The sequence below is a fragment of the Cherax quadricarinatus genome, chromosome 51 (genome assembly GCF_038502225.1).
Source record: "Cherax quadricarinatus isolate ZL_2023a chromosome 51, ASM3850222v1, whole genome shotgun sequence".
Lineage (NCBI taxonomy): Eukaryota > Metazoa > Arthropoda > Malacostraca > Decapoda > Parastacidae > Cherax > Cherax quadricarinatus.
The window spans coordinates 29,773,339-29,797,801 of NC_091342.1; the positions used below are offsets into that span (position 1 = coordinate 29,773,339).

At 37.1% G+C, this 24,463-nt stretch overlaps 1 protein-coding gene across 1 annotated transcript in view; it reads right to left on the reverse strand.

Annotated features, from left to right (window-relative positions):
• ATP8B (ATPase phospholipid transporting 8B) overlaps positions 1-24,463 on the reverse strand; it is a gene marked incomplete in the record, with an annotated part of 560,409 nt that overhangs the window by 108,403 nt on the left and 427,543 nt on the right. The window contains 2 exon segments of the mRNA XM_070095976.1: positions 1,549-1,711; positions 17,656-17,952. Of these exon segments, the coding sequence (XP_069952077.1) occupies positions 1,549-1,711; positions 17,656-17,952 (460 nt within the window).

The window sequence follows — 24,463 nt, forward strand, 5'->3', positions numbered from 1 at the left end:
ATTTACATTTACCCCTGGCACCCCAAATTTACCTACTACTCCCTCCATAACATTTTTACCCACTTTAGCATTAAAATCCCCAACCACCATTACTCTCACACTTGATTCAAAACTCCCCACGCATTCACTCAACATTTCCCAAAATCTCTCTCTCTCCTCTACACTTCTCTCTTCTCCAGGTGCATACACGCTTATTATAACCCACTTTTCACATCCAATCTTTATTTTACTCCACATAATCCTTGAATTAATACATTTATAGTCCCTCTTTTCCTGCCATAGCTTATCCTTCAACATTATTGCTACTCCTTCTTTAGCTCTAACTCTATTTGAAACCCCTGACCTAATCCCATTTATTCCTCTCCACTGAAACTCTCCCACCCCCTTCAGCTTTGTTTCACTTAAAGCCAGGACATCCAGCTTCTTCTCATTCATAACATCCACAATCATCTCTTTCTTATCATCTGCACAACATCCACGCACATTCAGACTTCCCACTTTGACAATTTTCTTCTTCTTATTCTTTTTAGTAATCTTTACAGGAAAAGGGGTTACTAGCCCATTGTTCCCGGCATTTTAGTTGACTTTTACAACACGCATGGCTTACGGAGGAAAGATTCTTATTCCACTTCCCCATGGATATAAAAGGAAAATTAATAAGACCAAGAACTATTAAGATAAAATCAAAGAAAACTCAGATGAGTGTGTATAAATAAATGTGTACATGTATGTGTAGTGTGACCTAAGTGTAAGTAGAAGTAATATCAAAAATATGAGTATTAAAAAATTGAGAAAAACTATTTATCAAAAACAATTTACTGGAATATCTGAAATCATTTTAACTGCACATCAGTTTTTGTAAGTTATTAATTAGTTCCAAAGTGGCAGAGTCATAAGTGTGGAACACAGTATGCCTTTGATGAGTTCCGAGAGTTTTTCTATTTTACTGCTTGGTCAATCAAGCTGTTGCTGCTGGTGGTCTACTGACCCACATATTAGCCACAGCCTGGTTGATCTGGCACCTAATAACAACAATAACAAGTTTGTTTTAGCATGATACATGTTTATACAAAAGAGTGTAACAATTTGGTGAACAAACCAAAAGCCCCTTTATATGCAGAGCATTTCAGGCAAGCTTAAGACTAACTTAAGGTTAATAAGGTAATAACAGTGCTGTAATATTACATATGGTCATTAGGCGAGTTACAGTGAATACAAGAAAACTGAATATTCAACTAGTTCAGACTACATGGCTTTAGTATCTGGTGGAGATACTTGTTCAATTTCCTCTTGAAGACTTCTACTCTTGTTCCAGTAAAGTGAAACATTTCAAGTTGAGGATCTACTGACATTTTAAGTCGGGGGGCCTACTGATATTTTAAGCTGGGGGATCTACTGACATTTTAAGCTGGGGGACCTACTGACATTTTAAGTCAGGGACCTACTGGCATTTTAAGTCAGGGACCTACTGGCATTTTAAGTCGGGGATCTACTGGCATTTTCAATTGGGGACCTACTGTAGAGTGGCACTCAAAATATTCAACTCACCCTTTTTCTCTTCTGGCATGACAGTGTGGCAGAGAGCGAGGAGACGAAAGAAGCTCTCACAGTTGCGGTCACCCGCATCAAGTGCATCCATTAACTTATTGTCGTAGAATTTGAAGTTTGACTCGTGATAAGGGTTACGAGATAAATCTACTGGCCTCGACAACTGGAAAAAGATAGTATTTGTTATTGTTACAGTATTTCTTTCTGTACCAGCAAATAATATTAATTAAAAGAGGACAAAAAATGGAATATTCTGTACAACTTTAGCATTTCATGCATATCATCCACTGGTTATTTGTTTCTAACATTAATGCTGTATCATCAATTTAATTAATTAAAATATATGTTAGTATATTATACATTTTTATTTTGTCAGCAAATAAAAAGTAAAAAGCAACTTTTTACAAAAAGTGTTTGACAGTGAATTAGAAGTTAAGAACATAAAGTTATAATTAGTATTCATGCAGTAACACTACATGCAACAACTCTGTACACTATACACATTACAACTACTTATTAAAACCCATGTACAATGAGCTTTTATAGCTACTCGTACAAGATAATACCTACTTCAAATAAGCTTTTGCTTCATAATGCAATTTTTTGCATTTTCTTATGACAGTCACTAAAATATAAAAATCTTCATCTTTAATCAAAAGCACAAAAATTATATAGAAAATATTCTTATCTGTGACATACTATAAATAGAAGTAATACAATTTTACAAGTTTGGTACAATATTTTCAAGACAGGCATGACTAGTTAAAAAGCAGCACTAGGCAGTACAGTACTTTCTTCAACATACAGTATTTGTTTATACCACTGCCTTTTAATAACTATTAAGACATTATAGCACTGTACTTGCAAATAAGCTTTTGCAAATTAAAATTAATTCTACGTGTATTATCACACTTAAGTAAACGTTATAAACAGAGTACTGTACAATTTGAGGGGATTACAACGTTCTGCAGATGATAACAAATACGTAATTGAAGTTGATCCTGCGACTGAGTACTAGAGCACAGTACTGGCGCTACTGGTGCTGACACATCTGCACTGGTTAGTAACATCTCGTTAAAATGACTTAACCCCTTAACAAACAGTTAGCATCATGGTAAATAACATTTATTCTGTAAAGATTTAGTAAAAAAAAATTTCATTTATATATATATATATAGTTATTTCCTACATTTATCTTAGAAGATTAACATAGACATACATATTAACTAGGTCAAGAAACCAGTAGTTAAGAGCACACATTCCCACATTGTGGAACACTCAGTAATGGTATAACTATATCATGATAAACTGTATATATACACTGCTTTGTATTTGTTTCATGAATAATGTAGTCATTATAAAAGAACAACTGTTGACTTCCACTGAGTGCCATTAACCAGTCTCAGTTCCAAGCAAAACTCACAGATGTGAGCAGCATATACCGTACAGTATATATATTGTACAGCATATACCATACGTGTATCCTCATAAAATATTTTTGTTAACAATATACCAGTTCTGCAGAACATATCTGGCTGAGTCAAGGCTAGGACAAATACACTTAAACAATTTTGGAGCAATTTTTCGAACTTATTATCAATAATTTTCTCCTAGTTGTTTACTAAGTCTAAGAATACACAATCACATTCAGTAATCTGCTTATGTACAGATGTCTTCAGAAAATACCTGTATGACTGTCACATTCGATGGAGCACAGATGGTGTAATTACTACCTACCAATCTGTAGTTACAGAAGCAGAGCAATGTTCATAGCACCTCATCTTCAGTGTTTATGTAGTTATAGAATTATTTTTTAGGTTTATCAGTGGTAGTAGCACTTATAATCTAAGCTTAGATTCAGCGGTCTACGTCCGTATTTGGGAAGAATTTTTTTTATGTTATCCTTTCAATGACTATTTTTAATTTACAACTGCTCCCTCTTGTTCTCCCTCTTTGTCAATGATGAGAGATCTTCACGCTCTGCATCCTTTTATGATCTTGAACATGTTTATGTTTCCTCTTTCTTCCTTCTATCAACCAATAAAGTCATTTTCAGTATTTTCCATTGGTTTTTCATAACTCATTATTTCTGGGATTAATAATTTCTAGTTTCAAACTTTTTTCTATTTTGCTGCCTACCTGTAGTCGATTTCAGGGTCACTGCCTCTGTGGGCTCTCGGATGCTGGCCTGAACTAGACTGTTGGTCAATTTTTTTTTTATGCACCAAAGTACCACTAATGATAGTTATCTTAGCATTTCCCCCATACATATATATATTACCTGAAAGCTATTTTGTAGTTTTCCTACTACATTTACGACATTTACATTTACTACATTTACATTTACAACATTTACTGTGTATACTTTTACATAACCAACTTTTTGCCAATAAAAAATAAAAACCCATGTATCTTAAGTATTTTAGTCAAAACTAATAAAAAAGGTACTTTAAAATGTGAAAAATTCACCAAAACTCTCACAACATTTGTGATAAATAGAGAAACTCTCAGCCCAAACACCTGATAAACATAAGGATAGGAGTACTTCAGTAGACCTATTTGCTCATGATAGGCAGGTTCAACTCACACCCAACCATTACATTATAGAGGTGTAATATAGTAAGCTCACTGGCCCATGCTAGGCAGGGCCAACTTACACCCAACACATGTTTGCTTGGTAGAGATTGGTTAAGACCTGCAGATTCATTTATGTAGCTCTATTTGTTAGCAGAGTTATCCATGTCTGGCAGATGAGGAGGAATAGGGAGATATGGTTGGCCAATAGAGGGAGGTTGGGTAAGGGGATACATGGTTGATCATGGAGAGGGGATATGATGACAGGTGGGTGACACCATCTTCCCCCCCCCCCCTTAATACTAACTTGGCTTACCATCCTCACCCTCTTTTCCAAAATGAATTACCATCAATGGGAAGAGTAGCCAGAGTAGCAATTCTGCAATGATCTACTGTTGTCTTGTTAGGTATCTCGTGGCTTGGTTGGTAGCGCACTCGGCTCCCACACCGAGTGTCTGTGGTTCGATTCCCAGCCAGGTGGAAATGTTGGGCATGTTTCCTTACATCTGCTACCCCTGTTCACCTAGCAGTAAGTAGGTACCTGGGTGTTAGTCAACTGTTGTGGATGGCATCCTCGGGGGGTGGTAGTATACCTTAGATGGGGCTGGGTTTGAAATAAGTTGAGGTAGGATAGCAGCTCTTAGATTGTAAAATTGACCTGTGTAAAAAAAAAAAAAAACTGACAGAAGAGGGTGACACAATTGAAACTAACAATTATCAATTTTATTTGTATATTTAATTTTGTATATTTAATGTGGAATAAGGTTACTGAGTGTGGATTTTAGCTTTTGATGTACCAAAGAAGAATTTCAACCTCTCAAGATTATTACTGTATTATGTATTATTATTATTATTACTAAATTTAAAAAGAGAAACTTTTGTTTTTCTTTTTGGGCCACCCTGCCTCGGTGGGTCACCCTGCCTGGTGGGCCACCCTGCCTCAGTGGGTCACCCTGCCTCGGTGGGCCACCCTGCCTCGGTGGGCCACCCTGCCTCGGTGGGCCACCCTGCCTCGGTGGGCCACCCTGCCTCGGTGGGCCACCCTGCCTCGGTGGGATACGGCCAGTTTGTTGAAAAAAAAAAATAGGTTAATGTCCAGTTTTTCTAAAATTTGGCCTTAAAACCTCAACCTGTACACAAGTAACCCACACACAAAAGAATGAAACTTAGGACGATGTTTCAGTCTGACTTGGACCATTAATTAACTAGTCACACTAGTCATGTGACTAGTTACTGGTTCAAGTTGGATTGAAACATGGTCATAAGTTTCTTTCTATGTGTGAGTTTTTGTGCATTGTTCCAGTCACAGTACTGCATCTTTTTATTCATTCTTGACCAATACTCACTCTAATTATTCCTAGATCCTCTCTCTCTCTCTCTCTCTCTCTCTCTCTGTTTAACAATTTAAATATTGTATTGCAAGGCCACATTGACTTTTTTGGGTTATTCTATGTAAGCTACACATAAGGAAATTTTTATAGAAAATTTTTTATCTATCATACATACTCCTGGAAATTCCACCCTTAAGTAATATTTTACTGAATCTGAGGCTATTTGAAGCTCAGTAATAATGCACTCATCTCACAACTAAAAGATACAGGTTCAATCCTGGAGGAGGTTAGATACAGTGGTACCTTGACTTATGAGTTTAATTCATTCCCTGACCGAGCTGGTAACTCAATTTGCTTGTATATAAAATCAATTTTCCTCGTTGAAATTAACAGAAATGCCATTCGTCCATTCCAGCGGAATTCCTGGCTCTCGGGAGGCAGGAGAAAATACTTCAATATAACGCTAATATCAACTCTACGGCTTATTTATCTACCACAATTGATCTAATATGACATGATAAACAATATAAACATAGAAACATGATATATGTATACTCTAAAATGAATAAAACATGTCATTATGTGATGTGTGGTTGCAGCCACTCCCGAGGTAAAAATAATTATCGCTCTAACCATATCTTCCCATTCTTGCCCTTCTGAGGTCTTATTATAAGAGAAAACAGTGTTTGTGAGGCTAACTGCACTAGATCACTAGCTTCAAAAGGAAAACACTGAAACAAAAGTGATTTTCTTATTTTTTCTATGATTTCATGCTTTAATTCAATGGACATCATCCTCTTCTTCGCAGCATTGTCCTTTGCACTTACTTTCTTAGGACCCATGGTTAGAAAAAAGAAATTTACCAAAATAACTACATATAAAGCACAAAATGCTGGGATGCTGGGCACATGTTATGGCGTTCGCTGCGCCAACTAGTGGAGGCATATCTGAAGCTCGCTCATAACTCGGATTTTGGTTCACAACTCAGAGCAAAAAATCGACCGAGCGACAGCTAGTACGTAACTCGGAAAACTCATAAGCCGGGGCACTCGTAAGTCAAGGTACTTCTGTACATAGGCAAGTTTCCTTATACTTTCTACTCTTACCTATAGCGACAACAGAAGTCAGACAACAGTTCAAATTAACTACAAATGGCAGAGAATGTTTAAGTACAGTGAGCCCCCCACCATTCGGCGGCTGCGACTTTTGTGAAATCCAACTTTGGGCAATTTTTTTCACCAAACTATACCCTCGCGGTTCGTGACTGGCCTCGTGATTCGGCGACCGTCCGGTATGCATCTGTCATCAGCGTGCACAAAAAGCCAGTCTCCCGCATCATTCACACTCAGTGTGCTATTGTTTATTGAGTGACCATCACCTCACAGGTTCATACGATACATTTCATAATAATCCATTTTTTGTGTTTGCAACTGCTTAATAAGTCACCATGGGCACAAAGAAAGCTAGTGCCAGCCCTTTGGTAAAGAAAGTGAGGAACACGATCAAATTCAAGAAAGAAATCATTGAAAAATATGAGAGAGGTGTGTGTGTTACAAAGCTTGCCAGGATGTATGGCAAACCTCATTCAACCGTCACTTCGATTGTGGCGAAGGGAAAGGAAATAAAGTGTGCTGTTGTTGCAAAAGGGGTAGATATGCTGACAAAAGAGAGATCACAAACCCTTGAAGAAGTGGAGAGGTTATTGTTGGTGTGGATTACCCAAAAACAGTTAGCAGGAAATAGTATTATGCAGTCGATAATATGTGAAAAGGCAAGGCAGTTGCATGACGACCTCGTAAAGAAAATGCCTGCAACGAGTGGTGATGTTTATGATTTTATGGTCAGCAAAGGCTGGTTTGAGAGATTTAAGAAGCGTAGTGGCATACACAGTGTGATAAGGTATGGTGAGGCTGCCAGCTCAGACAAAAGGGCAATTTTTTCTTATGTAATGATAGAGAATTTTTTTCCAATGGTAATGACACCAAAAGAACAAAATTTGATGGAAAACTTATGGAATTACCCTCTCGTGAAGTTAGCGACCTCGGCGAGTTTGTCCACTTTGAGCCCTATTTTCGGCTAATTCCATTGTTCCAGTCGACCAAACTCATAGCTATTTCTTTAGAACTCCACTTGTTCTATCGATTGAGTACAAGAAACTGCCGATTTACCAATTTCAACAACCCAATAACGAGGTCAGAAATTTGCTATTTGGCCACTTTCACTCAAATTAAAAAACATGCCAATTTCAAAATAGGGTCCAGCATGAAGAATGCAGACATTCCTGGCTCTAAAATAACATTTTCTTTGTTCATCAGTCATGTCTCCAGGCCCCTCTGATATTACTCTTGCTTTCTATTTTTAATTTTTATTCAAACAAAAAACAGAAGATTTACTGTTGTGCACACTACTGCAATATTGTAATAAATGTACAAATAATGTCAACCCATTCGTGACTGCATATTAGAATGGCTAGTTGGACATTTATTGGACAATGGCATCATTTGTTTACTTTTGAACATCAGCAAAAATCAAACATTTCCCATACTTTGAGCTCCATTTCAAGGTCCTTTTCATAGGAAAACCAATCACCTCTATTTCTTTAATACGTTTTCTATTCTATCAAATGAGACCAAGAAAACGAGAATACAACCATAAATACTATACGAAAATACACCACAAAGTCGGCGTTTTAATCCAAAAAAATGGTCAAAGTTTTTTTTTCTCATTATGCACTGCGTGCTGCAGGATTTTTTTTATATGGTGCACACTGACCACACAGACTCATTCTCTCAAATGTGGGCCTACCAGCTTTCTCCTGCTTGATTTGAAGCCACTACAATTTTTGAGTATACATATGTCAAACACGGTGGCTCGTAATACGTATATATACGACCAAAACAGCCAAAGGGTTAACCTCTCTTTTCCTCTCTGCATGGTCCGTCTTTCTATCTTGTAAAATGCTCATATGCTAAATGCTTCTTCCTGACCATTCTCCTTATTTTATTATTCCACCAATTACTCCTCTTCCCACCCACATCCACCCTTATACACACAAACTTCTGCTTTACACTCTAGTATTGCATTCTTAACCTTATCCCATACCTCCTTGACCACCTCATCTGCTGTACCCTCTCTAGCTCACTTTTCTGCCAATAATTGCTTTTATCAATTATTAATCATCTCTTCCTTCACTTCATTCACTTTTACTTCTGTTTACTGATGCTATGCTCCCTAAAGAACAAAAAGGCACAATAACATGAACAGAACAATATACAAATAACCAGCACATGGGAGAGAGAAGCTTATGATGACGTTTCACTCCGACTTGAACCATTTATAAGTCACACTGAGATAAAAGAGTGAAGGAGCCAGTATATATAAGTGAGAGGGACAGGGACAGGACAAAGAGAGAAAGAAAAAGTAGTAGTAGTAGTGGCAATGCTGGTACTGGAAGTAGTAGTAAAAGTAATAGTGGTAGTAGAAATAAAGGGGAGTAGTTTTAGTGGCACAAGAGATAGAAAGGGGAGTAGTTTTAGTGGCACAAGAGATAGAAAGGGGAGTGAAGGGAGGCACCAGTAGTGGTAGTAACAATAATAGTAGTAATGGAGTGGTTGCCATAAGATAAGATAAGATTTCGTTCGGATTTTTAACCCCGGAGGGTTAGCCACCCAGGATAACCCAAGAAAGTCAGTGTGTCATCGAGGACTGTCTAACTTATTTCCATTGGGGTCCTTAATCTTGTCCCCCAGGATGCGACCCACACCAGTCGACTAACACCCAGGTACCTATTTGCTGCTAGGTGAACAAGACAACAGGTGTAAGGAAACGTGTCGAAATGTTTCCACCCACCGGGAATCGAACCCGGGCCCTCCGTGTGTGAAGCGGGAGCTTTAGCCACCAGGCTACTACTGTAGTAGTAGGAGTGGACAAAAACAGGAGCACTGCAGGAGAGCTAAGGGCCCACAAGGGGTAGGATCAAAAAAACTGAAGGACAGAGCATATTTAGGCAGAAGAAAGGAAAACAAAGAAAAAAGGAAAAAAAATAGTAAAGGAAATGTGGTAGCATGAGGAGAAGATAAGATCAGGTCAAGTCACGAGTATTCTGAAGTTTGGAGCATCTGACAATGTAATGAGAAAGGACAGCATTTGCTAAGACAAAGCCTGGACTAATATTCATACAAGGACAGTTGTATATAAGGGGTGCTTCAACAAGATGGTTCTGTGAAGGCTAGAGGTAGGCCAGTCTATCTTACTTTTAGCCTTGACAGATACCATCTTGTTGAAGCATCCCTTATATACAACTTTCCTAATATGAATCTCAGTCCAGTCAAATGCTCTAAACCTCAGAACACTCATAAGTTGACCTGATCCTTTCTTCTCCTTCTCCTCTCACTACTATCTCTCCTTTCCTATATTTCCCTTTTTTTTTTTTTTGTTCTTTCTTCTACCTAAGTGTGTTCTGTCCTTCAGTTCCTTCCCCCTCCTGTTTTTCTTCCTACCCTTTCTGAGCCCTTAGCTCTCCTGTAGTACTCCTTTTTCTTGTCCTTAGACTTAATCCACTTCTAATTGACATAATTCTTTAATTTTATATTATGCCCACTCTATCCTTTCCATAATTAATCATTTAATGTTACTCTTGCTCTGATTCTCTCAGATATATCTTATCTATTCCCATTTACTCCTCGACACTGAAATTCTCCTACCCCTCTTATATCCAGCTTTTGTCACTCATAACACAAACATTCAATTTTTTCTTATCTGTACTACACCCAAGAATATTCAAAGAAACCATCTTCAAAATTTCCTTCTTTGTCTTGTTAGTACAGTAACTGATACAGAAAGGCATTTTAGTTGCCTTTTTTGACATGCTTGGCTTATGAAGACAGAATTCTAACCCACTACTCCATATTATTATTCTTCTAATTATAAACTTGACTGAGTTAATATTTTTGAACACTGTTACAATGTGGTGCACAGCTACATAAATTGTAGGTCATAAGCTCCCAAATACTAATAATAATTCAAAACCGGCTGGCTTATACAGCAATATTCACACCAGATACAATATAGTTAAAACAGTTTTCAATGGCAATTGAGTAATTACCTTTGCAGTTAATACTGTACCTAGGTCTTACGAACTTAGGTCTTACGTCTTACGAACCAATGTGTTTGACATATTAATACGCCAAAGTTATAGCAGCTTCAAATCGAGCAGGGTAAAGCTGGTAGGCCCACATGTGAGAGAATGTGTCTCCTTGGTCAGTATGCACAGTATAAAAAAAAATCGGGAAGCCAGTGGTGCATTGTGAGAATGCCATTTCAGTATACCTTGTTCAGCATGCCTAGCAGTAAGAAATATGTGACTCCCTGGCGAATCTGGGACTCTTCTCTTCCCAAGTGATCGCTCTAACATACATGGAAGTGTCAGTGAAGGCGAATTTCATGGTTTTGAAGAGTGTGACCAAAAGCAATACCCAGGATACCAGAAGAAAGAAGAGAAAGAAAAAGAAAGAAAGAAAGAATGGTAGGTAGGTATCAAGGAGGTGGAAAAGAAGGCATGGGACCCCATGGGTGTTGACAGGCAGTAAGGGTAGTGAGTGATGGAATAATATGTCATTTTGACAGCTGCTGCACCCTGACTCAGCACATTTAGAAGTCCCCCCTCCCCACACACTCACCCCTACACACACATCCCCTTACACACTTACACACACACACTTACACACACACACACACACACACACACACACACACACACACACACACACACACACACAGAATGAAGAAAGAATAAAGAAAGAATGAAGAAAGAAAGAAAGAATGAAAAAAGAAAGAAAGGTAGGAAGGTAGGTAGGAATGATGACACATGACCATTTACCTAGGATAACTACCTAACAGCAGCAAATGGGTGAGCGGCATTTAACGCTGTTGCCACATGCGGCTCATTTTCTGCCAACTTTATGCCTCTATATCTTGGTAAGTACTGACTACAAAAAAAAAAATTTTAAGCTTAAAATACTCAGAAAATTAATCCTAGCATTTTGGAAAGAAAAAATAATTTTCTTATTTTTTTAATATTCTTCAACATAGGAAAACAGTTTCAGAAATGGGCTTGCGACAGTCAAAGGGTTAAAGTGAGCAGAGCTGTGCTTATGGTGTCCCATCTTTTGTGTTTAATTTCACAAAAAATTTAATAATTCTAGTGCTATTATATATTAGTGCACATTGTATATTTTTTATCATATCCTTTAGCCACTGTTCTTTTTTCAGTGTACAAATGTGGTCTCTAAGAGCTCTTTATCTACTTCCTCATATTACTGTATAATGTTTCATGTGATCATGCGTGTTCTTTCTTCTGTCTACAAATGAAGCATTGCTAGTGCCTTGAACTTACATGAAGACTGCCTCTTGTCTAGTGTACTGGAATTAAGCAGCCACTATGTTTAGCAGGGATGGCCAGTGTGTGTTATGCTATTATGGTCCCTAAGTGGGTGGCACCACATCCATGGTGCACAGGCAAGCAAGTTCGTACTAGTCACTCACCATTTGATATTAACCTGTATTTCTAAGTCAAGAAACACCTCACCACATGCAGTACACAGAATAGCTTCCATGAGAGAGCCTATGTCTACAATTAGCAACACCATCATCAAAAAATATCTCAGTGTAACAGTTTCATCAATTTTTTGGTGCAAATATATCTATGATTACTCTTAAGAGTCCTCCTTTTTGATCAATGTTTTTAATATTCTAGAATACAATTTATATCTTTCATGGGACATACTTTCATTTTCTCTTACTTTTCATGTTTCTAGTACAGTGGACCCCCGCATAACGATTACCTCCGAATGCGACCAATTATGTAAGTGTATTTATGTAAGTGCGTTTGTACGTGTATGTTTGGGGGTCTGAAATGGACTAATCTACTTCACAATATTCCTTATGGGAACAAATTCGGTCAGTACTGGCACCTGAACATACTTCTGGAGTGAAAAAATATCGTTAACCGGGGGTCCACTGTATACTTATCTATGTTAAAGTCCATCCTCTCTTACTCCATTTCATCAGTTTGTAATTATCTTCTTATAGCTATTTTTTTTTTTTTTGCAAGAAATATTTTATCGTTCTTTATGAGGTTTCAGATTTTCATCTCTTCTGGCAAATCATTTCCATGACTTGTAAACACTATCAGAGGAAATACCATCCCTGAGGAACATCCCTTGTGATAGCTTATTATAAATAGTACGATTACCATATTCAACCACTCTACTTGTTTAAAAAACTTAATGGTACATATGTATAGCCTTTCAAATGTGAAGTCATGTTTATAGAAATAACAAGTGCACACATATCCACTACCACAGCAGTCAATCTCACAACATACAACAAGACACATACATCCACTACCACAGCAGTCAATCTCACAACAAACAACAAGACACATACATCCACTACCATAGCAGTCAAACTACAACATAAAACAAGACATATACAGTGGAACCTCAAATATCAAACTTTCTTCGTTCCAGACGGCTGTTCGAGTGCCGCTACCGAATGAATTTATTCCCATCAGGAATAACGTAAATTGGATTAGTTCATTTCAGACCCTCAAAAATACACTTATAGAAGCACTTACAAAATTACACTTACATAACTGGTTGAGTTGGGAGCAGTTCGATATTTGAGGCTCCACTGTACATCCAATACCACAGCAATCAATCTCACAACATACAACAAGACACATACATCCACTACCACAGCAGTTGATCCTCACAACTTACATAATGAGCTTGTGATTTCCAAGAGATTAATCAGCAAGTCTGTGGTATGTTTACCATACCATGGTTACCCTCCTACCTATTAATAAAATTTGTTTACTGCTGGTAAAATACATGTTGGGAATATTTTGCAGTGTCATTTGTTTAGAAACAGACAAGCACATATATTTTAAAAAGCAAATGCTGTCTTATGTTTGAGTGGAGGATGATCATGAAGAAATACTACAATTAGATGAACTCACAGATGAAAAAAGATTATAACTACAATTTTGCTCAAGACTGTGAATTATAACTGACAGAGGAGGGAATTTGGGGGGGTGAGAGGAAGGGAAATGTAAGATTTATAAACTAACAAGATTCAAAAGTCCTTCAAAATACTGTGTTGTAAAATGTTGTAGTCTATGCTAAAACACACCTCAAATTAATAATAAAAGGAATAACAACACGATCATAAAAAACTAAAAAAATAAGCATCATTTAAAAAGTTTCAATAGAATTAATAAAGTCAATCACTTATCCAGTTTTCTATTATTCAACTTCCACAATTACCTGGCCATCTAGAACTTAATCAACTCCATTGCCCATGTCTTATTTTTTATCCTGTCTCTTATCAAGAAACATCATGTCTCCTAACATGGCTGTTAATCACATGATGACTTTTTCACTAGGTAAACATCTGCTGACCTACTGGAACTATGACAGTCTTGTTTAATCTAACATGACCATGCACAGCACACTACTTTCATTAAAAAACAAATATGATTTCATTCAAAATACGATCACTGGATTTTCCACATCAAAAATTGTGTTTGTTCTCTCGGGTTTTTCTTATGAATGTTGTTATAAATCAGTTTAGAGTGATATAATGAGGATAGACTGTGAAAAAATAGAGAATTTGCAAATACATATCTCCCTAATACTCTTTCCTCCCTCCCTCATCCAGCTAACCCATCACCTTGAATCCCTTCATAAATGTTACCATGCTCATACTCCAACAGCACATCAAGCTTAACATGCTCACATAAGCCTCCTGGATACTCAAAATACTGGCAATCAAGATTTCCCATACCCCCTCCCTCCTTTCTGGAAATTCCTGGGATGACCCCTAACCCTCTTTCCTTACACCTCAGATTTATACAACTTTTTAGTCTTCTTATTCTGTTACATCCTCTCTAAATGCCCAAACCACCTTAACAACCCTGAATTCTCTGCATAATATTTACACCACACACTGTTCTCAAACATTTTCACTGCCTCTGGTCTCCTCCTTCCTGCAATATTTAAAATCCATGTTTCACATTGATATATATGTTGGTACTACTATACTCTGGTATATTTTCCTTTTTGCCTCCATAGATAAACACTTCCTCTGCACAGACACCTCAATGCACCACCTATTTTCCCCCTCGTCTTTCACAGACCCATCAGCATATCCACTCCCAAATATGTAAGTACATTTATTTCCTACATACAGTAGGGCCCCACTTATATGGCAGGTTTATATCCAGACTACTGCCAGAAAGCAGAAAGCCATTTTTTCCACTTATAATTGCATATAAATGCCAGTTAAATTTACACTAACATATATTAAGTTAGCAATAGAACTAGGTATTAAAAAAATAAAAAGTAAAATACACACAGTACACTCATTACTTACCTTAAAATATCTGTAGTCTTAATGTAGGGTGAGAGGTGAGTAGTATTTATTTGTAGGAAGTCAGGTGTGGGAGGTATGGTAGACAAGTCCACCCTACCCCACCCACACATACACATACTATGGCATTTAAAGTGCAATAGAGTGATAAAATACATGAACAGTACACTCATTACTTACCTTAAAATATTTGTAGTCTTAATGTAGAGCAAAAGGTGAGTAAATAAGGTAAAATGAATAAACGAGATAGAGAGAACGAGCAAATGAGAGAGGAGAGAGACGTGAAGAATGTAAACAAGCAAACAAATCCATCTGGTTTTGGTTCATACACGTAACATCTCATATTTGTTAATTTATTCTACTGTGGGATATACTTATCATGTTTATGTTACATACCGTGTTTATTATATATTTTTGAAAAAAATATCACAGATGGATTAATGAAAAGGTTTACATTAACATAATATATGACATTTAATGTGCCTCAGTGATTATTATAGTGTATTATCATTATCATTATTAATATGGTGTCCTCAAGACCAATAAGACACTCATACTGATTTTAATGTGTACCTGCATGCCAGCACAGTGTGTAAGTTTATTTAGGTACAGGTACACATAAGTATATTTATCAGAGTATATGTAAAACATCTAGGTAGTAGGTTGGTAGACAGCAGCCGCCCAGGGAGGTACTACCGTCCTGCCAAGTGAATGTAAAATGAAAGCCTGTAATTGTTTTACATGATGGTAGGATTGCTGGTGTTTTTTCTCTCATAAACATGCAAGGTTTCAGGTACGTCTTGCTACTTCTACTTACACTTAGGTCACACTACACATACATGTACAAGCATATATATACACACCCCTTGCTAGTTCTTGTTCTTGTTTATTTCCTCTTATCTCCATGGGGAAGTGGAACAGAATTCTTCCTCCGTAAGCTATGCGTACTGTAAGAGGTGACTAAAATGCCAGGAGCTAGGGGCTAGTAACTCCTTCTCCTGTATGTATTACTAAATGTGAAAGGAGAAACTTTTGTTTTTCCTTTCGGGCCACCCCGCACTTGAAATTCTGGAAAGTTTCCAAACATAATGGAGAGACACTGTGCTCACGGAAAATGTGAACAAACTGGGTGGGACACGGTGATCATATTAGAAAGTCATGTGGGGGGAGCCATATAGAGTTTTGGTTATCATTTGAAATGTCTGTATTAGGAGAATGACGTAAGGCGAAACGCCATAAAGCGGGGCCATACTGTACTCCCTCCCTCCAATCTGACTTCCAATTTTTCACTGCTTAGACATATCATTACTTTTCACATTGCTCTTTTCTATGTTTATTTTTAATTTTCTTCTTTTATGCACCCTCCCAAATTCACCCACCAACCTTCAAAACTTCTCTTCCAAACCTCCCAAAACAACTATCATCAGCAAAATGCAGTTGAGACAAATTTCACTCTGTATCTGATTCACTATCATTTGATTCCACACCTCTCTCCACCACCCCATTATTCACTTTTACAACTCCAATATTCTTCTTATATTTAATGAGACAATAATAAAAATAATAATACTTTTGTTTTTCTTTTTGGGCCACCCTGCCTCGGTGGGATACGGCCGGTTTGTTGAAAGAAAGAATAATAATAATAATAATAATAATAATAATAATAATAATAATTTGGAATTTTATTGAGTTCCTGTTCTTTTGAAGAAATTCACAATGACTTGCATGTTAAGCTATAAACATAACATTCAAGAGTGAGAATATGACCATCAGGATCATAGGGCCTAGAACAGTGATGTGTTGTGAACTAAGGCTTGAAAGCACGAACAGACTCCTGACTTTAATAATGGTAACATGGTATACACATCCTGGGAGCTACGAAGGAGTCCTGACTGCTTTGCCACCATAAAAAAAATGAACCGTATCCTGAACAATGACACGAATCTTAAAGATGAATTATCATACTTATAGAAAGTGCTAAACCCACAAGGGAAAGTTTAATTAAAGATTTATTTACTGTATTTACTTTGCTTACAACCATAAGCAATAACAGTACTACTAAGATAAACAATTTACATAAAGCCAACTTATAAAGTACTATACCACAATACTGAGAAAAACTTAGCAATACAGAACATTGCATTACTAAGGCCTATACAATACTAAAAACAAAGCACAAAGCTTTGATAATTATGGATAATTATCAGGATGGATAATAATTTTGGAAAAAAGAGGCAATTATACAGAATATGTAAAGCACATTTTTTTTTTTTTTTTTTTGGTGGGCTGACAAAACTTCAACTTTAAAAAATATAATTATTACATTATAAAAGTCAACCTTTAGATACAATTATTTTTGCTTCATTTTAATATACTTTTACACTTTGCAATAAATGGTCATAGACATTCCTAACACAAAAATTCCTGCTCTCTTCGCCTGAGATGAAATAAAGCTTTTGTATCCAATATGTAGAGATTAATTCAATAATATTTTAAATTTGTTAAAATGTATTAATTTAGACATACAGTAATTATATGATAAGTTATATTTATGCTTATGTTATCTTTATTTTCATTTATTACATACAAGTATACACAGCTTTTCTGCACATCTGATAAGAAAACAGTTTGTCGCTAATGTTATGACAAGTGAATCATGAGACGGCGAGAGGACGAAAAAGCTGTGTATATATAACATAGGCAACTAACCCATTAGCCACAACATAGCAACAATAGCTAGCACAGCAGCGACACATGAAGAGGTAATTACTGGTGGTGGATTGTTGGGTTCATGCGTAGAAGCCGACAGATTCAGTACATTATCAGAGTAACAATGCTCCAAGTTTATGTCATTAGCACTGTCATTAAGCCCTGCATCATTACTGTGTTTCAGTGTCTGAAGCTCCAGCCATGTGTCAGCTCCTGAACTAGCGTCAGCTTCTATACTAGCGTCAGCACCCAGCAGAGTGACCCGAGTTTCATCAGCAGCAGCATCGGGGCACAGCAGCAAGTCCACTCCTTGCTGCGGTGTTCGCGTCTTTGCTTTCTTTCTCACCCATGTCCCTGACTTTACAATGTCAGAATATATGTTGACCATGCCAGCAATATGCAAGGCAAAGTCAACTCACCATCATGAGGCAATTAAAAAAAACATACATGAACTGTATATGCAGTAAGCTTTCTTTCTAAGCTAATCTGTACAGAGCAATTTTTTGCTAGAGCAATTGAAAAAAATGTATCCAAAAATAAACAGCACTTAATACGTAAATCTTTTCAAGTGTTATTCAACTTTGAATACACTTTTTTTAAATCACACTATATAGAGGAGCTTTATAAGCAAGCTTACTAAAAATACAACTAATAAAAAATAAACATTGGTACAATATAAAATTACAAAAAATAATGCATTAAAATGTTATGAAATAAAACCAAGTAATTTATATATACACTAACCTTTTTTATATGGCAATGTTCATTCCTGAATTTAATGCAGGATAAAAACTGCAAACTATTTCTGACACTCTTGCACTCAAATAACCAACATGCAAAATTTTTACCTCATTTTCTTAAGAAAAAATAATATATACCATGTGTACATTATATATATATATATATATATATATATATATATATATATATATATATATATATATATATATATATATATATATATATATATATATATATATATATAAATATATATATATATTTATATATGTACATAGAGATTATTTATTTCAGCATGATACAATGTCTGTACAGAGATGTGTGACATTTAGGAGCGCATGCATTAAGTCCCTTAGTATAGATACATAAACAGACAGAAGAACTCATCTTTTGTTACATAAATTAAAAAAATGGATTAAAATTAGTGATGACAGGAAAAGCTCATATAAAAGGATCAAAGCAGGAAATAAAGAACAACCAGAATGACCAGGATAACCAGGATGAACAATGATTTATGGTAGATGAGGCACAAATCTCTCCCTCTCTCACACACCTAACCCCCTCCCACACACACACACACACACACACACACACACACACACACACACACCACAGCTGTAAGTTAAGGGTCCCCTCACCCCTAGAGAGCCTGAGTGTCAGAAACAGAGTTATTAGCATTCAATAAGGAAAAAGGGTTAAAAGATTACTAACAACAGTATGCATAAGCTGAAGACAGACAACTCTTACCTAAAAAGACACATACATACATAATATATAATATATATACACGTGTATGTATATATATATATATGTATATATATATATATGTATATATATATATATATATATATATATATATATATATATATATATATATATATATATATATATATATATATATATATATATATATATATATATATGAAAAGCATATAAATCAATAGGGGAAGGAAGGCGGGGTAGGGGTCGTCCTCGAAAGGGTTGGAGAGAGGGGGTAAAGGACGTTTTGTGGGCGAGGGGCTTGGACTTCTAGCAAGCGTGCGTGAGCGTGTTAGATAGGAGTGAATGGAGACGAATGGTACTTGGGACCTGACGATCTGTTGGAGTGTGAGCAGGGTAATATTTAGTGAAGGGGTTCAGGGAAACCAGTTACTTTCATATAGTCGGACTTGAGTCCTGGAAATGGGAAGTACAATGCCTGCACTTTAAAGGAAGGGTTTGGGATATTGGCAGTTTGGAGGGATATGTTGTGTATCTTTATACGTATATGCTTCTAAACTGTTGTATCTTGAGCACCTCTGCAAAAACAGTGATAATGTGTGAGTGTGGTGAAAGTGTTAAATGATGATGAAAGTATTTTCTTTTTGGGGATTTTCTTTCTTTTTTGGGTCACCCTGACTCGGTGGGAGACGGCCGACTAGTTGAAAAAAAAAATAAAAAATATATATATATATATATATATATATATATATATATATATATATATATATATATATATATATATATATATATATATATATATATATATATCCTAGGTAGCAGGTTAGTAAACAGCAACCGCCCAGGGAGGTACTATCGTCCTGCCAAGTGAGTGTACAATGACAACCTGTAATTGTTTTACATGATGGTAGGATTGCTGGTGTCTTTTGTCTGACTCATAAACATGCAAGATTTCAGGCGTCATGCTACTTCTACTTGCACTTAGGTCACATTACACATACATGTACAGGCATATATATACACACTCCTCTGGGTATTCTTTTGTTTTCTTTCTAGTTCTTCTTCTTGTTTATTTCCTCTTATCTCCATAGGGAAGTGGAACAGAATTCTTCCTCCGTAAGCCATGCATGTTGTAAGAGGCGACTAAAATGCCAGGAGCAAGGGGCTAGTAACCCCTTCCCCCATATAAATTACTAAATTTAAAAGAGAAACTTTCGTTTTTCTTTATGGGCCACCCTGCCTTGGTGGGATACGGCCAGTGTGTTGAAAGAAAGAAGAATATATATATATTTATATATATATTTATATATATATTTATATATATATATATATATTATATGTATATATATATATTATATATACAGTGGACCCCCGCATACCGATGGCATCACATAGTGATTAATCCGCATACCGCTTGCTTTAATCGCAAAAATTTTGCCGCGCATACCGATTAAAAACCCGCTCACCAATTTTCGTCCGAGACGCGTCCAATGTGCGCCCTCAGCCAGCCTCACATGTGCCGCCCGTGCCATTGTTTACCAGCCAGCCTCCGCGGTAACATCCAAGCATACAATCGGAATATTTCGTATTATTACAGTGTTTTCGGTGCTGTTTCTGGAAAATAAGTGACCATGGGCCCCAAGAAAGCTTCTAGTGCCAACCGTACACCAATAAGGGTGAGAATTCCAATAGAAATGAAGAAAGAGATCATTGATAAGTATGAAAGTGGAGTGCGTATCGCCGACCTGGTCAAGTTGTACAAGAAACCCCAATCAACCATCGCTACTATTGTGGGCACCAGAAAGACAATCAAGGAAGCTGTTCTTGCCAAAGGTTTAACTGTGTTTTCGAAACAAAGATCGCAAGTGATGGAAGATGTTGAGAGACTCTTATTGGTGTGGATAAATGAAAAACAGCTAGCAGGAGATAGCGTCTCTCAAACGATCATATGTGAAAAGGCTAGGAAGTTGCATGAGGATTTAATTAAAAAAATGCCTGCAACTAGTGATGATGTGAGTGAATTTAAGGCCAGCAAAGGTTGGTTTGAGAGATTTAAGAAGCATAGTGGCATCCATAGTGTGATAAGGCATGGTGAGGCTGCCAGTTCGGACCACAAAGCGGCTGAAAAATATGTGCAGGAATTCAAGGAGTACATAGACAGTGAAGGACTGAAACCTGAACAAGTGTTTAATTGTGATGAAACAGGCCTGTTCTGGAAGAAAATGCCAAGCAGGACCCACATTACTCAGGAGGAAAAGGCACTCCCAGGACATAAGCCTATGAAAGACAGGCTTACTTTGTTGATGTGTGCCAATGCTAGTGGTGATTGCAAAGTTAAGCCTTTATTAGTGTATCACTCTGAAACTCCCAGAGCGTTCAGGCAAAAGAATGTCCTCAAGGATAATTTGTGTGTGCTGTGGAGGGCAAACAGTAAGGCATGGGTCACTAGAGACTTTTTCTATAACTGGTTACACCATGCATTTGCCCCCAATGTGAAAGATTACCTAACTGAAAAGAAATTAGAACTTAAGTGCCTCCTGGTGTTAGACAATGCTGGTCATCCTACAGACGTGGCAGAGCGACTTTATGGGGACATGAGCTTCATTAAGGTGAAGTTTTTGCCTCCTAATACCACTCCTCTCCTGCAGCCCATGGACCAGCAGGTTATTGCAAACTTCAAAAAACTGTACACAAAAGCTCTGTTTGAAAGGTGCTTTGTAGTGACCTCAGAAACTCAACTGACTCTAAGAGAGTTTTGGAGAGAGCACTTTAATATCCTCAATTGTGTAAACCTTATAGGTAAGGCTTGGGAGGGAGTGACTAAGAAGACCTTGAACTCTGCTTGGAAGAAACTGTGGCCAGAATGTGTAGACAAAAGGGATTTTGAAGGGTTTGAGGCTAACCCTGAGAGGATTATGCCACTTGAGGAATCCATTGTGGCATTGGGAAAGTCCTTGGGGTTGGAGGTTAGTGGGGAGGATGTGGAAGAGTTGGTGGAGGAGGACAATGAAGAACTAACCACTGATGAGCTGATAGATCAACTTCAAGAGCAAGAGGCCAGACCTGAGGAAACTGGTTCAGAGGAGGGGAGAGAGAAATTGAAGAAGTTGCCTACTACAAAGATTAAAGAAATCTGTGCAAAGTGGCTTGAAGTGCAAACCTTCATGGATGAAAATCACCCTCACACAGCTATTGCAAGCCGTGTTGGCAACCTGTACACTGACAATGTTGTGAAACACTTTAGGGAAGTCATAAAGGAACGAGAGGTACAGGCCACTATGGACAGATATGTTGTGCGAAAGAAGTCCAGTGACTCTGAAGCTGGTCCTAGTGGCATTAAAAGAAGAAGGGAAGTAACCCCAGAAAAGGACTTGACACCTCAAGTCTTAATGGAAGGGGATTCCCCTTCTAAACACTAACACTCTCTCTCCCCTCCTCCCATCCCATCAATCATCACCAGATCTTCAATAAAAGTAAGTGTCATGTAAGTGTGCATGCCTTTTTCAGTTTGTGTGTATTAAAATTAACATTTCATGTGGTAAAAAATTTTTTTTTCATACTTTTGGGTGTCTTGCACGGATTAATTTTATTTCCATTATTTCTTATGGGGAAAATTCAATCACATACCGATTATTTCGCATAACAATTACCCCTCTTGCACGGATTAAAATCGTTATGCGGGGGTCCACTGTGTGTGTATGTGTGTGTATGTATGTATGTATATGTGTATATATATATATATAAATATATATCTCTGTATGTATATATTTATATATATATATATATATATATATATATATATATATATATATATATATATATATATTTATATATATATATATAGGTTGGTAGACAGCAACCGCCCAGGGAGGTACTACCGTCATGCCAAGTGAGTGTAAAACGAAAGCCTGTAATTGTTTTACATGATGGTAGGATTGCTGGTGTCTTTTGTCTGTCTCATAAATATGCAAGATTACAGGTAAGTCTTGCTACTTCTACTTACACTTAGGTCACACTACACATACATGTACAAGCATATATATACACACCCCTCTGGGTTTTCTTATATTTTCTTTCTAATTCTTGTTCTTGTTTATTTCCTCTTAACTCCATGGGGAAGTGGAACAGAATTCTTCCTCAGTAAGCCATGCGTGTCGTAAGAGGCGACTAAAATGCCAGGAGCAAGGGGCTAGTAACCCCTTCTCCTGTATATATTACTAAATTTAAAAGGAGAAACTTCAGTTTTTTCTTTTGGGCCACTCCACCTCAGTGGGATACGGCTGGTACGTTGAAAGAAGAAGATATATGTAGGTAGTAGGTTGGTAGACAGCAACCACCCAGGGAAGTACAATGTACTACCGTCCTGCCAGATGACTGTTAAACAGAAACCTGTAACTGTTTTGCATGATGGTAGGATTGCTGGTTTCTTTTTCTGTCTCATAAACATGGTAGATAACAGGGATATCTTGCTACTCCTACTTACACTTTGGTCACACTTCACAGACACGCACATGCATATATATATACATACATCTAGGTTTTTCTCCTTTTTCTAAATAGCTCTTGTTCTTCTTTATTTCTTCTATTGTCCATGGGGAAGTGGAAAAGAATCTTTCCTCCGTAAGCCATGCGTGTCGTATGAGGCGACTAAAATGCCGGGAGCAATGGGCTAGTAACCCCTTCTCCTGTAGACATTTACTAAAAAAGAGAAGAAGAAACACTTTATAAAACTGGGATGCTTAAATGTGCGTGGATGTAGTGCGGATGACAAGAAACAGATGATTGCTGATGTTATGAATGAAAAGAAGTTGGATGTCCTGGCCCTAAGCGAAACAAAGCTGAAGGGGGTAGGGGAGTTTCAGTGGGGGGAAATAAATGGGATTAAATCTGGAGTATCTGAGAGAGTTAGAGCAAAGGAAGGGGTAGCAGTAATGTTAAATGATCAGTTATGGAAGGAGAAGAGAGAATATGAATGTGTAAATTCAAGAATTATGTGGATTAAAGTAAAGGTTGGATGCGAGAAGTGGGTCATAATAAGCGTGTATGCACCTGGAGAAGAGAGGAATGCAGAGGGGAGAGAGAGATTTTGGGAGATGTTAAGTGAATGTATAGGAGCCTTTGAACCAAGTGAGAGAGTAATTGTGGTAGGGGACCTGAATGCTAAAGTAGGAGAAACTTTTAGAGAGGGTGTGGTGGGTAAGTTTGGGGTGCCAGGTGTAAATGATAATGGGAGCCCTTTGATTGAACTTTGTATAGAAAGGGGTTTAGTTATAGGTAATACATATTTTAAGAAAAAGAGGATAAATAAGTATACAAGATATGATGTAGGGCGAAATGACAGTAGTTTGTTGGATTATGTATTGGTAGATAAAAGACTGTTGAGTAGATTTCAGGATGTACATGTTTATAGA